We start from the raw sequence: 17,515 nt of genomic DNA, 5'->3' as shown, positions 1-17,515 counted from the left end.
TGTGTGGCTCCTGAAGTTACTGAGCAAACACTACCATGTCCAGTGTTCATACATCAGTAAAACCAGTAATTAGCAACAGAGGCCACTGGGTGATGCAGTAAATAAAGCACTGGATTCACAATCAGAAAGACTTGGGTTCAAATATGGTGTCAGACACTAGCTATGTGACCCTGGGCAAGTCATTTAACAGCTGCTTGCCTCAGTTTCCCCATATGTAAAATGTGGACAATAACCTACCTCCCAGAATTGTTATGAAGCTCAATTAAGGATATATTTATAGTGCGTTTTACAAACCTTCAGGTACTATATAAATATTATGATTTTATTATATTGCATGGAGTTGCTTTTGTTCCTGGAGATCCTGAACTAGATGAATTTACCCTTCTCCATGACATCTATTGGAATACTTAGATGACCCCTTTCCTAAGTTTTTTTCTCCCCAGACAAAACATCCTCAGCTGTTTCCCAAATTCTTCGCCATTCTTAACCATTACTCTTTGGCTCCCAGCATGCAAGCAGTTTAAAAAATAATCTAACTGTACTAATACCAAGTTGATAGCTCTCCATCTTATCTATAATAATCTCAGAGATTACCAAATGCCTTGTGAAATTCAGATGAATAGAACATGCAGCACTCTTCTCTCTTCCAGTCTCATAATTACGTCAAAAAAAAAAAAAGGAGACAGAATTAGTGGCACTTATTCTTAACAAGGCCATACTGGCTTCAAATGATCACCACTTCCCTTTCCAATACTCACAAGTTACTCCATTAGTAATCTGTTGTATAATTTCTCCAATAATCAAAACTAAGCTTACCAAACGTTTCTTTCAAAAAGAAATGCCATAAATGTTTGCTGAATGAATGTGAAAAACATTTAATACCACGTTCTAAGCATTAATTAATTAAAAAGCAAAAATTGGAGCAAGAGTACTGTACCTAGAGCCAAACTATGAAAAAAATCACCTAAACATTTCACCTACATGATGACAACACAGCTGCAGTCTACTACACATTTCTAATACAACTAGTTATATAAACTATGAAGTAGCCATAAGCATGATGAAGTGGCCGAAGTACGTGAGGAAAAAAGTCTGGGCTTCAAGACCTTCCATAAACTGGCCCTTATTTCCCTTTTTTTTAGCCTTACCTCTTATCATTTCTCTTCTTTATAATTTCACTGACAAATTCCTTGCATTTATAACTGTCCCTTTACATATGGTGTATTTTACATCTGAAATGCCCTGATTCCCTGAAGACCAAATACCATTTTTCCTTCCCATTCTCAATTAGTTAAAATTCTATTAATCCTGCCACCCAGGCTAATTGTGTTTTTTGTCTGTTTGTTTCCTGGAGCAGTTGGAATTAAGCGACTTGCCCAGGTCACACAGCCAGGAAGTGTTAAATGTCTGAGAACAGATTTGAGCTCAGGTCCTCCTGACTTCAGGGCTGGTGCTCTATCTACTGCACCTAGCTATCCCCTAATTTGTTATTTTGCTATGAAGCTTTTTTTTCCTTCCTCTGCATTATAAATGATCCCAGTATGCTTCTTTTAAGTACTGATTTGTATTACAGTTACTTGGATATGTGTTCTCTCTTCTACCATACTGACCACTAATTCCTTGAAAGTTAAGGTCCATTTCTTCACTAAATAGCAATTTTACATATATAGCCATACTTTGTTTTATTGTGTTTCGCAGATATTTTTACCACTTGAAGATTTGTGGCAATCCTACATATTGGTGCCACTTTCCCAAGAGCATGTGTTCACAAGTGTCTCTGTCACATATGGGCAATTCTCACAATCTCTCAAACTTTTTTGTTATTATATCTGTTATGGTAATCTGTGATGTTACTATTGTAACTGTTTTGGGATACTGCAAACGATGATCTTCTAAGATGGTGACCCTAACTGATAAATGTTGGGTATGTTTTGATTGTTCAGTAGACTGGCCATTCCTTGTCTTAGTCCCTAGTCTTGATCTTAGATCTCTCACCTGAGACACAAAAATATTAAAAATTAGCTCAATTAATATCATGGACAATGCAATGGCCTAAATATTTTGGGCAAACTTCATTGCTATATTATTTTAAGAAACTGCCACAGTCAATCCAACCTTCAGCAATCACTGCCCTGATTAGTCAGTAGCTATTAACACCATGGCTTCAAGACCTTCCACCAGCAATAACAATTCACTGAAGGCTCAGATGACAGCTAGCATTTTTTTAAAGCAATAAAGTATTTTTTAATTAAGGCACATACATTTTTTTCAGACATGAAACTATTGCATTTAATACACTACAATATGGTGCAAACTTAACTTTTATATGTACTGAGAAACCAAAAAATTTTTAACTTATTGTGATATAATTCACTTTATTGCACTAATCTGGAAGAGAATCCACACTATCTCTGAGGAACATTATAGTACTAAAACTTTGATAGATTTAGACTTTCATCAATGTCAACACTTTCCCCATCAATGTAGATTACAAGCCTTCCACATGTTCTTATTTTACCTCAATGTTTGTTTTGGTCTTTTCTTAAACCCTAAAATTTACCCAGCATGTAGGAAGCCTTCCTACATTGTATTAATCTCTCAGGGGTAATAATTATCACCTTGGTCCCTCATCCTAAATAGACTTCAATCCTTACCCTCACCATGAAATTTCCTTTTATATCCATGAATGTTCTTGATTATGTCTAGATTTTTAATAAATGTTAGCTTAAATGCTGATATTAAAAAAGCACAATGAATAGTAGTTTACTCATTCCCAGGTTAAACTTTATTTCTCAATAAAGTATGAATATGAGGGAGCTTGATCTACAAAGCAACATTAAATAGAACCAATGGGTTACTGCTTTGTTCTTTAATCATTAGCAAACTTGGTCAATAATTAGTTACCAAGGGAAATAGGTAAAACCAAAACAATTAAACCTATCTATGGAAGAGAGCCATCTACATCCAGAGAGAAGACTGTGGGAAATTAATGTGGATCACAACATAAAATTCTCACTCTTTTTGATGTTGTTTGCTTATATTTTGTTTTCTTATTCTTTTTTTTCCCTTTTTGATCTGATTTTTCTTGTGCAACAAGAGAATTGTATAAATAGGTTTACACATATTGGACTTAACATATATTTTAACATGTATAACACATATTGGATTGCTTGCCATCTAGGGAAGGGGGTGGGGTAAAGGAGGGGAAAATCTGAAACACAAAGCTATGCAAGGTCAATGTTGAAAAAATTATCCGTGCCTGTTTTGAAAATAAAAAGCTTAAAAAAGAAAAACCTATCCATGGGAAAGAAGCAGACACTATTTGGTAATTTTCAATTTTTTCAAATTATAAATTAAGTTTAAATATAATAAACATTTTATAGAAAGGACAATTATGGGATAGTTCTATCTTATGGTTTTTATGTCTATCATCATTCCTCAAAAACAATCCTACAAGATACAAAGCAAATATTCCATTTCAATATATGCAAAGGCATGCCGCAATTGCTTCTCCCCTCTGATTGGAGAGCTGAAGGAAGAAGCTAAAAACTGTCCCCACCACCTCCCTTAATACAGGACTTGACATTTCCTACGCCTTCATTTCTCTCCCTGCTATGCTTCCTCTCCATGAACACCAGGCCTCCTCCAGGAAAAGCTCATCAGCAGAAATCACTTCACCAATGGAGATTGTTTCAGCTTTGGTACTGACTTCCCAGGTCACCTCCCCAGTCCCTCAACAGCTGAGAGCTGGAGGGTAGAGCTACAAAGTCTTCCCAAAGCCTTCCTTTATAGAACGAGGCTCAGCATTTCCTTTTCTTTATTTTACACCAGCTGCCCTGCTGGGTTTCAGCTCCATGCACTCGATGCTTCTCCCAGACCAGTCCTCTCCCTCTGGTACCACCCTCTCCCCTTCCAGCTGCCTTCCATGAGTAGTCTCCTCTCCCCCTCCCTCAACTCTTCAATCTCCTCCTCTAAAATGCAAACCCCCAGTTCTAAGCACAGTGCCTGGCATGTTATAGGAGGCATTTAATAAATGTTTACTATTATTGAACTGACAAAATTCTTTTATTGGATAGGTAGCCTCTCTTTTTGACAATACTCTGCCTTAGTGAAATAGAGAATAAAATCATTCTTCAAACTCTAACACAGTCAGAGAAGTTTATAGATGTTAGAAAGCCTCTTCTTCCTCCTCTTCAATGTTACATGGCCATCTCAGTCACCAGAAAGACAACCTGATGACACATTTATAAGTAACAATGTGTGTTTTTCCAGAACTGCCAGGAATTGAAGACTGAACCAAACCACCGAAGAACAGAAAGAGACCTTAGAGATCAAGTTCACCTTCTGCCCAAAACAAAATGAGGATTAGCATGGAGAATGAGATTAACCAACTGGTGAGATCTGAAGGAGAAAAAAGGGAATAGCTTGATTTAGAATTCTATCTTAGCAATGTGCTTAAAATAAGTGACTTAAAAAAAATCTTGTTACATGGGAAACAAATGTTTTAAATCTCTAGATTATCATAAAGATGTGGACAACTTCAGAAAGGCAGATATCACCCAACTTTCCAGATGAAAATAAACAATATAGGATTAGATTACACAATTCAACCCAAAAACACATATCCCATTCCTGGCTTGGAGAAATTTTACAATATGGAGGTTGGGGGCTGAGAAGATGCTGCAAAAATCAAAGTATATTCAGCAAACTGAAAAGCTGATGTCCTGAATGCTTTGTTAAAATGCTCATGTGATATCTGGAATCTCTAACATTGTCATACTCAAAAATATAAAACAAATTATTTGAAAGGCAATGTTTCTGACATGGATAGTCTGGTTCTCCAGTGTCTATGGTACAATCGTGTTGCTGACCCTTCCTGAACCCATCTGAGGTTTTCCTAGCAGAGATCCTGGAGAGGTTTTTTTCATTTCCTTCACTTTACAGATGAGGAAACGGAGGCAAACGGATGAAATGACTTGTTCAGGGTCCCACTGAAGCCAGAGCAGAGCTGGGAAGCTGGGTCTTCCTGCCTCCATGCTCTATGGCGCCACCTAGTGGGTGTCACACTTGGAGTCAAGAAGGCCTAGGTTCAAACATCAGTAGCTAACATTTACGTAGAATTTTAAGTTTTATAGAGCACTTTACAAATATTACATCATTTTATCCTAACAAGAGGTAATACCACCTATTATTACAGGGGAATTAAAAAAAGCAGCACATTTCTGAACATACAATGATGCATCCCTAAAAAGCTGTGAGTAAATCACTTTCTACTCCCCACAATGAATGAATTGGAGCAATCTGTAAACAAAAGTGACAGATGGACATGTTAATACATTCCTATTCCCATTCTTTCCTAGTCTTTCTTAGATTATCTTAGTTTAAAATCTTATTTTAAAAACTAATACATATAACAATATTTTATCCTGGGAATTTAAGTTAGCTTTTAGAGTAATAGTGAATAGAAAAAAGATTTGTTGTACTAAACTGAAAAAAATAAATAAATAAAAAGGCAATGTGAACTAAAAATCTTTATTAATATAATTTATATTTCAATGAACTAGTTACAGATTAAGGGAAAATATCACCACATATTTGCATCATTTAAACTGAAGATGAATATAAAAATAATTTTTCTAATTAAAAAAGCTAAGGGAAGAAGTCTGATCTCCTTCTAGGCCACATGATTATAAACAAATCTACCCAAAAGCAAAGTAAGTTTGGTGGGCTAGACAATATTCATTGACATGAGCTTTCTTGGCTTCTTCACAGCTCAACCCCAAACCCACTTTCTGAAGAAGATCTCTGTTCTCTACTCTGTAAATTTTGTATGTAGCTCCTTTTTGTATGTTGGCTTCCACACTATAATGTAAACTCCTCAAGGAGAGCTTTCAGTAGAGAGACTGTTATATAGTCAGCTGGAACAAGTAATGCTAGTTAATTGACTAAAAGACTGACTGACTTTACTTAAAAAAAAAAAAAATTGACGACTTTCCCATTCCAAACTAAATGACTAAATAGTCACCTAAATCATCTTAGCTAAGGAATTATAAGATATGAGAGCTAAAAAAAAAAAAAAAAAATTGCAATACTCATTTCTTTAAAAGTAAATATAATGGTAAATGGAATGAAAACCAATAACTTAATTATTTAAAAAAAGACAGGCTTCAATTCAAGATAATTAATATGTGACCTTATCCAGTAATTGTTTCTAGATAACCTAAAATATAGAATAATCTTATTTTTAAGAACTTCCAAAGCTATTGATAATGACTTCCTTTAATGGCTTATTTGATTTATTACTTTATTGCTAATTGTTGTTAACTTGTAAACCATTAATCAATAAATTACAATAACTAATAAGTTATTCCTTACATTTAACTGATCTCTATAAATGAAATTAAATATAATTTCCTCTGTTCCAAATCTGGTTCTTTATAGATACAAAGTTACCTTCATATTTGTTTGTATTTTTCATAAAAACTACTGCTGACCAAAAAACATTGAAGATAGTTATATTACCACTTAATCTTTGCTTAGACATCTCAGAATCTTCCCCCCCCCCCCCCCAGGCTGGGGTTAAGTGACTTGCCCAGGGTCACACAGCTAAGAAGTGTTAAGTGTCTGAGACCAGATTTGAACTCAGATCCTCCTGAATTCAAGGCTGGTGCTCTATCCACTGCACCACCCAGCTGCTCCGACATCTCAGAATCTTGATGAGAACCTCAGGTTCTCCCCATGCTGGAAGAACTCAGTGTAGGTGGCAAGCTTCCTCTTCCCATGAGTAGCAATCCCTGACACTCCCACCCCTGGGTTTCAGAACTATCTTCTGAAGCTCAAGCAGTGATAGCCTTCTTTAGACATGCAAAGAATCATCATCTCCAATTCCTGTCCCCTTCTCATTTTGAACAGTAGCCTTAAAACTTTAATAGCCTAAACAAGTCTTGGCTCACAGGTCTCATTTGCCAAGCCTTTGATGTTTTCTGAACAACTTCTAGATTTCAACATTCAAAAAGAAATGTGGAAAAACTAAATTTGAACACAGCATCCTTATAAATTGTTGATCAATCACAAGTACAGATTGGTGTCCTAATTTGGTTAAGATATTACATAATTTGCTTTACTAACAATGCACAACATTACTGACTTATTTTTTCATAACTACAAATTATGCATTTTCTGTCATTCCTGTGTCTCATCGAAATGATAATTTCCACAAATGCAAAAGATGGAAAAAAATAAAACCTGTCATTTCAGTTGTTTGTCACTAGTATTTTTTTAGGTGGTGATTCTCAACAGAGAATTATTTTTCCATTACTTTTTAGTCCTTCAAACATCAACTCTCTTTATTTAGCTTTTCTATGGGACACTACTGCCTACCTTGAAAACCTTTCCTACTCCATCTCCTCTGCTGGAGCTTCATCTAAATCACACCCTCTTACCGTAGGTTCTATCCTGGGCCCTCTTTGTTGTCCTTCTATACTACTGCACTTGGTGGTCTCTTCAGCTCCTGGGAATTTAAAGATCATCTCCATGCAGATGAATTTCCAATCTCCCTTTCCTGTTCTAATTTTTCGTGTGACCTTCAATCTTGCATCTCCAACTGTCTTGAGACATCTCAAATTAGATGCCCAGTTAATATCTTAAACTCAGCTTCTCCCATCTCCTCCTTCCCCTGTAAGTAGCGTGCCAACACTTTCCTGAGTCCTCCAGGCTCACAATCTAGCAGTCCTGCATTCCTCACTATCTCTCACTCCTCTATTCTTTTCCCTTCTTCCTTTTGGGACCATGCATGGCTCTGATTTTAGCCAAACTTGCTTTTTCCTGCCACTTCGTAACCATGATCTGCTCCAGCCAGAGCTGCCTGAACTTGGGATGCAAAAACCTCACCAAGCCAAGGAGTCCAAATACCTGCCGGGACTAAATGACCACCTTGAAATGACATCTGGATGGCCAGCCGAGTGGTAAGAAGGAGCCCACCAGGCAGAGCACCGTGTATCCCCTGAGAAGCTGTGGAACAGAAGAGGACCCCAGGGAAGCTGCTACCAGGGCCGAGAATGGCTATTCCTGGCCCTGAGCAATCCCAGATCATTCAGAATGCAGAACAAAATACTTAGGCGAAGAGCACAAGAGATCGTGCATGGACACTGAAATGAAAAAAACCGCGAATGAGAAAGTTGAGACAAGTGCTCCCAGGCTCCTTACCCATTGCTGCTGCTCCTGGAGCTCCCTGATGGCATTCTCAGCTTGCTCCAGTTTAGTACTGGCCTCATCACTCTGCTGTTTGATGGTGGCCAACTCCCGTTTTATGAGGTAGTTTTCCTCAGCCTCCTGGGCTCTTGTCACTTGTCCCTTAGGACATAATTTTTTTTTTGTAAAGCAATTGTAAAGCAAGAAAGACTGCCTTTGTGAGGTTTAGCTATTTACTTTGCCATATTAAATAACCTCAGAGCATAGCACAGTTTTGGGTAATCAATAGCTATCAGCTCAGCACTGCTTGAGCCTTTGGGGGAGAACTAAATGGGAAATTAAACTGACAGTCAACTGTTCTTGCAAAATTCAGTTCATGCAATATTATTTAGCTGCACATGCATCAATTAAACATTTCCAATATAAGAAGTGGATTTCACAGGATCCAGGGATTACAATTTGTAGTATTTAAAATAGAATTTCAAATAAGGTTAAATGAAACCTAAAAATAAACCAGAATTCTACTAAAAATGGCTTATGCTCATATGATTGAAGAATTAAAATATTTCCTTAAAAAATGCATGTAAATGAGCATGCATTACAAAAGGATTTTCAAAGTCTAATGTTTAGATTATTGGTGGGGTTTTGTTGTTGTTGTTGTTGTTTTATTTTTTAGTAGGGACAGGGGAAAAAAATTGGAGAAAATGCTCAAGAACTATACCTGTATCAATCTATCTGCCAAGGAAGCACTTTCCTATAAAAGGAAAAATTCAGAGGAATATAAGGGAAAGAAATAAAACAAAAGCGATAAAGTGATAAAATTGAGAATAGAAAGAGACAAATTATGCTCAAATTCCACCTACTTTTCATAAAGAACTTTAGAGAATGTACTCTATTAGGAAATTTGAATTTTAATTATTTTTAAGCTATTAGTTTTTATTATTCTGACAAAAACATTCCAAGACTGAGGTAAAATACAGAAAGTAAACTGCTTTTGGCAGATTAACATAAATTCTAAATTGCCTGATGCAGAGAAAAGAACTTTTTAGAAATGACTGTTTCTGAAGCTTCCCAATTACCACTTTCTTCATTCCATCTGGCTCCCCAATCCCCTCCCCTCTTCATCCACACCTCTGCACAGCCCACTGAAGGGCTCAGGTCACATGGATGGAAAGAAGGTAGAATTTGAGCACACATTTGAATTTACAAAGTGCAGTGGCGCTTGTGAGACAGAAGCTTCCAAAGAGGCAAAGCAAGGAAAGTTACATAACTGAATGTCCAGAATGAAAGTGAAACAATTTACCACAAAAATCAAATAAAGAAAATATGTTCTTGGATTCTGTGGTTCTTTATCAAAATCTAGAAATAAAGTAGTGTAGATAACTCTGCTGTTGCAGAACTAAAGATACTTATGATAATTTTTATAACTACTTCATGACAAGGTTCCTTACACAAAACAGAAAAGAGCTGAATTTTGTGGAATTCTAGTTCCAAATCCATCATTCTTGAAAGCAACTATAATATTAGAGTTTCACTGAAATTAAAATACATCTTCCATGAGAATGGCTGCTTCCAAAAACAATTTCTATATCTATCTGTCTCTATGTGACAAATATGAAAGGATTACCTTTGACCACAATGTTTTAAAATATTGAATTTGGCACTTTTGTTATACTATCCAAAAAAAAAAAAAAAAACAAAAAACATTTAATGGAATAAAATTAAAGATACAAAACTGCCATTAAAAAAAACCCTAAGCTTTAAAAAGTGAATCAACTTCAAACTATAGAGTAAGTTATTCAATATATATAGTTATTCAGATTTTTTAAAAATTAAAAATAATATTTTCACAATAATCACGTACCTCAGCCACACTGCCAAAGACACTAAAAGTTTTAATAATTCTAATGATAAATATACATGTGCTGTTATCTATAAAATAATATAAACACATTTGTTTTAAGATATTATCTTGCCCATATACATTATTTCACAACATTATAGTAAAAAAAAAAAAATTAAGACACAGAAATGCCAACAATAAAAATTACATATATTTCTTCAATTATTTGAGTTAACTTAAATGATTATAGCATATTTATATTATTTATAAGCTAGCAATACCCTGAAAAGCACTACTTATTAGTTTCTGCTTTTAAATACAGACTACTAAAAAGAAATTAAATTTAGGTTGGTTTTATTAATTTTCCATTTTAATATAAAAAGTCAGAGAAAATCAGAAGACCAAAGCTCTGACAAACTGAGAAAGTCACTTTCCGTAAGTCTCAATTTCTTCATCTGTAAAGTAAGGATATTTGCACAATCTATACAACAGGGTTATTATGAAAAGATGCATCATGAAATGAAAAATGATACATAAATGTGAATTAAAAATCATGATAAACCAGCTTACTTGGGATCAAAAGAGTAAAGGAAAGATGTCCAAACACATAAAATTTGTTATCGTATCAAAACCAAAATATATAGTTAGAAGGGAGAAATTAATTTAAAATAGGTTACTACTAAATTAACTACACCCTATCAAAATGTTTGTGTTCAGCCCAGTAAAAATAGTTTATATAACTGTAATGACAGAGGGAAAAGGTCAGAGTTGAAAATAAGTTTTTCCTAAGACCTAAAGTGTAAATCTCATATTATAATGAAATCTGCTATAACAGGCAATAAAATTTCCATCAATGACCAATAACTTCCTCTATCCAAAAATGCCAGTGCTAGTCTGTAAATCAATCACTTAAGGACTTAAGCTATATTTGGAAAATTATGATAACTTTTGAAAAAATGTACTTGTAATGTTAAAATAATAAAGGAATTTTTGTTGACTTGATTAGATAAAACAACATTTACATTGTAAAAAAAAAAAAAAGTTCAGTTTGAACTTTTACATTGAAAGCACGCAAGATTTAGTTTTTTATTAATGCCAAGTTATTTAAACAGGCAAGAAGCTAAAGCAGCTAAGCAGCAAATATTGCAATTTAGTGGACAGATATGTTACATTTTCCATGCAATGTTCACTTAACATAATATCCCCGCCAAGGCAAATGTAAATTGTGACAGAAGTCCAATTAAACAGTACTATACTTACTTTTTCTAATGTTTCAATGCGCTGTTTTAAAAGTCTATTTTCTGTGCGTAATCTCTGTAAGAAATAAAAGTAATGTTTTCAAGTAGTCTCAAAATAGAGAAAACTTTACCTAAGTCCAAATTATTATTAATACATAATTCAATTCAGCTCAACAAACATTGAAATGGCATGATGTTTAGATAAAACATAAGCAAAGAAAGTAAATTTTAAAATGTTTTTGCTACTAATGACACTTTTTCATAGGCATCTGCTAAAAAACAGCAAAAAGTACAGCATATATTTCTTCTTTGGAAGTAGAGTATCACCCACAAATTTTTACTGAGAACACTTGAATATGTACCAAGCATAGAAAAAAGCAATAAAAAATTCCCAAGAAAAACTCTCCTATCAACACTATGCAATATTCATAGTGACAGTCAAATTTCTAGCAAAGGATTTGTTATTACAGTGATATAGAGAGAATTGTCTTCCAAGAACATAAAGAACAGATCATAACCATCTATAACTTAGTTTATAAATACTAGAGAATAATGTGAGGAGCAGAGAGAATAACTTATTTTTATCCAGGATTCACAGATGGAAAGTATCAAAAGCCATATATGGGTGCTTTCTGACGCTAACAGATGCCATATAATCGATCATAGGGCATATACCAAGCATTGTCTGCATCAGGGATTGCACTTAGTTCTTAGGAAGAACATCCCAAGGAAATGGCTTTTTCTCAAAGGTGCCAAAATGTACACAGAAAAAGTATATACAAAATAAAAGCCAGTAATTGGTGGGGCATTGGAAGCACTAGCAGCTGAGGTGGGAAGAGGCAGGAGAGAGGAGCAGGAAAGCCTTAGGAAGGATGTGGCCTTGACCTGAGCTTTGAGTCATCTGAAGAGATTGAGAGCTGGAGATAAAAGAGGTCCCCCATCTCACTGGTCCCCAGGCCAGGGCAAAGGTCCAGAGAGCAGAGACAGAGTACTGTATACCAAGCAGGCTTGATAGAGTAGAAGAAAGGGAATAAGGCATAATCATGGAATCAGGCTGTCGAGAGTTTTGAATGCAAAGCAGTGTGGTTAGTGTTTGACCCTGCAGGTAAGAGCAGTCAGAATTACTGAGCAAGGGGATGGCAGATTTGGGTTTTAGGAATATCAGGCAGCAGCATTGAGGATGACTAGAGAGGGAAAAGAACCAGGCAAGAAGGCCAAGTAAGAGGCTGTTCAAACAGTTCACGAAACAGGCAGTGACAGCCAAAACTAGTGACAGTTACTTAACCTGAGAGATGACAGATACAAGAAATACTGCTGAGGTTGAATTCACCAGACCACTGACTTTCAGCCAGGATGGCAGCCTGCACTGAGGGAAACTATTCAGCTCTCATGTAGTCACTCCAGTGAAAGCCCAAAACTTATATCAGCGTGAAAAATTAATAAGAAATTCAATGAGAAACTAGTAAGTCACTTCTTTTACCTCTTGTTTCTCAGTGTTAAAAAGCCATGGGCAATTGGAGACTGTCAGCAAAACAAGCAAAGGCTTGGGTACAGGCAAAATGGTCTATTGCCAATGAGAGTAACCAGAGAGCACCCAAAGATTCTTGTAGCTGTGGAAAACTCTAACTCTATCAGGAGGAAGGAGAGGTGAGCCCCTAAGAAATCCCAGGGATGTCAGAAATCCCCAGATTTGTTAGAAATCCATTAGGGGGAACTTGGGAGGCCTTAAAAGTGACAGTTGAAATCTGAGATTTCTGGCACTGTTCTGAAAAGTCAGAGGGCACTGAAGACCCAGCACATCAACTTCAAGGATCAAGGGTAGGGAGAAGGGGAATGTCTGGTGATTTAACTCTAGCAAAAACAAGTCAGTGCAAGAACCCAAGAAATCCAGAGCAAGAAATAACAGGGTCAAATGCTTCAACCAAAGGATCAGGAGCAAGTACAAACTGGTCTTGGCACAAACCCTAAGTCAGAAATTAAGAGTGAAGAAAATAGTATATAAATTTGTAATAACTTAAGCAGAAAATAAAAGGAAAATGGATTTTCACAAAGATTACATGAATACCTACAAGAAATAAAGCAAAGGATAAAAAAAAATTAAACAAGATCTAGAGGAACTAGGAGAATAGATAGCTTGAAAGAGAAAGTGGAAAAAAAAATGGATCTTGAATGAAATGAAATAAAGGTGTTTCAAGCATTTCTTATGAAAAGTGTAAGAGTTGAGTAGAAAACTTTGGAAAATAAACATAAGAATCAAGACAAACTCAGAAAAGGTAAATTTATTTGAGCATCTGAAGGGGGTGTATGATAATACAGTGTTAGCATTCTAACAGGGAAGAAGAAACAAGCAGCTCTTCAAAAATTTAATGTTTTTTAAAATAGAGAATTCAATTTCACAATTTCAACTTTGTTTTAAAAGATCAAGCACTTATAGTCTCTCCTTCCCATGTCCATCCTCACTGATCTCTTGTTACAAAATGCATACCAAAAAAGTCTCAAAAAGCATTTGTTAAACACATGTTATATATTTGATACTGTGAAGATTTGCACTAGACATGCCAAAAAAATACTGTTCCTGCCTTCAAGGAGCACATACAATGGGAGAGATCATATGCAAATGATTATGTATATGTAATAGGATAATAAATGGGGAAAAATAATCAAGTGCTAATTTTACTTCTGAAATCATGTTTTTGTTCATCCAGGTGAATAATCCACTCTCTTTTTAAACTTTTTTTCATATTTTTTCCTTAATCACATTTTTCTATCCCTTTTCATTGTTTGCATATACCAGCAGTGTGACTTTTGAGATCTGTAAATTATTTCCTTTCTCATTCCAAAATTCCAAAGAACAAAACCCCCCATAAAATCATAAAGTAATTCATATACTACTAAAAGTCTTTTTAAAAGTTAACTTTCTTGTTTAATTCACTTGAGTCACTCAAGGGAAGGGAATAATTTAATAATACAAAGGATAAGAAGCTAGTGAGTGTCTCTCTCCAGCCTCTTGTTCTTGATTTATATTTCCAAATATTCAAAGCCTCAAATCATATACTATCCCCACTTCTTGAGATGACATTTTGTAATGTTGTCATACTTTGACAACCATTAATACAGTGTTATTTTTTGAGTACCTAAAAATTAGAGTGAATGTCTAAATTAAACAAAAAAGTAATCCATGAATATATTGGGTTCTTCTTGTGAACGTGAGCATAAACTTTCATAGGTGTGACAATGGATTTAACTTTTAAATGTTGTCTTAATAAATGTTGAGTGAATAGTTTCTGTGCTGCAATTCTGCCTTTTTCTTTGCAATATCAGAAAGTTTTGCTTGGATTTTTGCAAAAATTGAATTTGTTTCTTGGCATACTGAGGCTAAGATCAAGAATTTAAAGAGGAAAAGGGAAAGTTCTTAAAAGTAAAATAAAATCAATTAAAAACAAGATTCATGCTTTTTGTTTAAATGCAATTGTTCTAGATTTTACTTTTTTCCTTTGAATTTTATCTGTTTTTGATATTTATTACAAATATATGTATGTGTATATAAATATTTTTTTTCCTATATCCAGTACCTAATTCCATCTGGACCAGTGTATGAATGTATGCATGTATGTATATATGTATTGTGTGTGTGTGTGTGTGTTATGAATACTGGTTCAGACAGAATTAAGTACTGGATATAGAAAAAAGCAGGTCCAAAGGGATATATTTTAACAATTATTTTTCATGATTTACATATATATGACTATGTCATGAAGGAACTCTCTCATAAAGATGGTAAAAATGTGCCATGACAATGAATACAGCTGGGGACTAATTTTCTCCTGTAGTTCATCTTGGATAATGTCACACACCAAGAGAATGTGCGCAATGGTCTGTCTCTGCTCCCACCTCGTAGCTGGCACTAACGCTGGCCAACTTGCCCGACAAGGGACGTTAACATAACACTGATGCTCCGTCTCTCCAGTGGCCCAGGAAGACCTTCTCTCTGTTCCAAGGATGGCTTTTCTCCAAAGAGCTTTGGCAGTGTGGCAGGGCTCAGGCTGCTTATTCTCTTAGTCCCAGAGTTTTTAACTGAACTCTGAGTTGGATAATCCAAGCCCTAATGAGGACAGTGCTGGGCTATGGGCTGTCTGAGAGGAGAATTAATGCCCAAGCAAGGGCTTACACATCGGACTCTTTTTCTAAGGTGTTACTGAGCAAGTTTGAGCAAGGTTTCCACACAGGAAAGGCTATGTGTTAACTTAAGGGTGGCTGGCTATGATATTCTGTAATAGACTGAAAGAGCTCCCTGCCTCCCCCCCCTCCCCCCCTCCAGAGGGGGCTCCTCATCCAGTCACAGGTTCAAAACCAAAAGAATTCTATAATGTGAGAGTGCACTCCCTGGCAACTTTCACCTGAGTGAGATCATTACCCAATGGCCCAATGACTAGAGAAAGTCAGAGCGCCACAAACTGCTGAGGTTCATTTTAAAAATTTTTTTATTTATTTTATTGTTCCAAGGCTGAAGGTGGTATTTTAATCAGACCTACTAATTCTCATTCAAAAGAACCCAACTGCTTTTATCACTGAAGTTATTGTGCCTTTGAGAACAGATGCTCACCTTTTCAATCAGCTAGAGCTTATAAAAAAGAAAAGACAGAATGCTGGCATCTGATCCACAAAGGCTTAATAGAGTACCATGATATACTGACTAGGATCCAGTCAAAGACTACACTAACTAAACTGAAAAAGAGTCATGGGAGCATCTTAAGAAGAAATTAACGTGAAATTTAATAAGAATGAATATATGTGCATGTAAATATGTGTGTCAATTTTTATGTACACATATACTGAGTGTGACAGTACATAGAATAAATATAACAGTTTCTTATTTTAGCAGGGCATAATTTTATTTTTTTTTAATTGATAGAGGAGCAATGGTTCTCTTAATATGGGGTTTCTATAAATATCTTTTATATGTTATACTTATTTCAGATATAAATATTGATTATATATACATATATGCATATGACTTCAAATGTAAGTTACTAACCATGTTTGATTATTACTGTTTATTCAGGAAGAAAGTTCTGAGATAAATTACGAATGGGGTAAATGTATTTTTAAATTTTAAAGCTCTTTATTTAAAAAAATAACTTAATTGAATGGATGGCAGGGGCTAGGAAAAGGGTGAAGTCTGAGAATGAGTATGTACCATGGGTTTGGGAACAAGGAGACTAAGTCAGCTCCCTTTGTCCTTAAAGCAGCTCCACTGAAAGCATACTGAGGAGCCTAATTTCAGTTATCTGTCTAATCACAACTGATCCTTGCACATGCTGATGTGGATGCCTTTCCAAGAAAGCCAGATCTCACTATGTAGTCCAACAAAGAGGAAAAGTAATTAGCTGTCCTTTAGAAATTCAACCATATTCAGTTTATGTGTCTATTCATAAACCACAGAGATGAAATTATTCCCCCCCCCCCCCAGTACTTGACTGGCAAGTACAATGAAAAAAAGAAAAAGAAAAAAAGAAAAGAACTCTCAAATAAAAAATAAACAACAACAAAAAAAGAACTCTCATTACTAAGTTCACTGCAAACCAGTGGCAATACCAAGAGAACCCAGAGCTCCCCTGACGTTGTAGGTCCAGCTCCTTGGAGCTCCTCCTTACAAGTCTGACCAGGTTGCTTCCTCATGCTTACTTTAATTTCAACTTGCTCCTCCATTTCTTTAGTTTTTATTGTAGTGTATTCCTTTTCTAACCTAAGAGAAAAATAAAAGTTTTGATTTAAGTTTTCTCAAAGTAATCAGAATAATCCAAATTTTAAAAAGTTGCAGAAAAGGATAAATGTTGATGAAATTCACTGTTTACAAATATGCTTATGTAGAAGTATCATTTTAAAAATCATGTTAAGAACAAAAAAAGCACAGGGTCCTTCAATCTTATATAATTCATCCCATTTTATAAAATAAGAATCCTTAAATTTTCATCAAATTCTGGTATAGAGTTGCAAAACTTAAATTGTATGAATCATAACTCAACTAAACAATGTCTTATAGTTTTTTTATTAGATATAGTCTCATCCACATTGACAAATGACGCTAATGGGTAACATTATCACAATCTTCACAGACAAAATTGAATTAAAAGTGATTGTGGTTAATTAGAGAAGTACTATAAAAAATATAAAACAGTCTAAGGCAAGTCCAAAAAGCTACATAAACAAAGAGTAGATAATCATGTCAAAGTAAAGCTGGAAA

General features: G+C 35.2%; 1 protein-coding gene across 10 annotated transcripts in view; it reads right to left on the bottom strand.

Annotated features, from left to right (window-relative positions):
- Positions 1-17,515, bottom strand: part of EVI5 (ecotropic viral integration site 5) — a 214,584-nt gene that overhangs the window by 87,657 nt on the left and 109,412 nt on the right. For 9 of the 10 annotated variants that reach the window (XR_012481898.1, XM_074266231.1, XM_074266227.1 and 6 more), the window contains 4 exons: positions 16,957-17,017; positions 11,294-11,347; positions 8,912-8,944; positions 8,206-8,352 (listed from right to left, as the gene is read on the bottom strand). Coding sequence is in view for 9 of the 10 variants with exons in the window: in XM_074266231.1 (XP_074122332.1) it covers positions 8,206-8,352; positions 8,912-8,944; positions 11,294-11,347; positions 16,957-17,017 (295 nt within the window). In the remaining variant the exon portion in view is untranslated. The remainder of the gene's footprint in view (positions 1-8,205; positions 8,353-8,911; positions 8,945-11,293; positions 11,348-16,956; positions 17,018-17,515) is intronic. The other variant, XM_074266229.1, reaches the window with a different exon arrangement.

Source organism: Sminthopsis crassicaudata, chromosome 4, assembly GCF_048593235.1.
Source record: "Sminthopsis crassicaudata isolate SCR6 chromosome 4, ASM4859323v1, whole genome shotgun sequence".
Taxonomy (NCBI): domain Eukaryota; kingdom Metazoa; phylum Chordata; class Mammalia; order Dasyuromorphia; family Dasyuridae; genus Sminthopsis; species Sminthopsis crassicaudata.
This window is presented reverse-complemented; position numbering and strand designations above follow the sequence as displayed.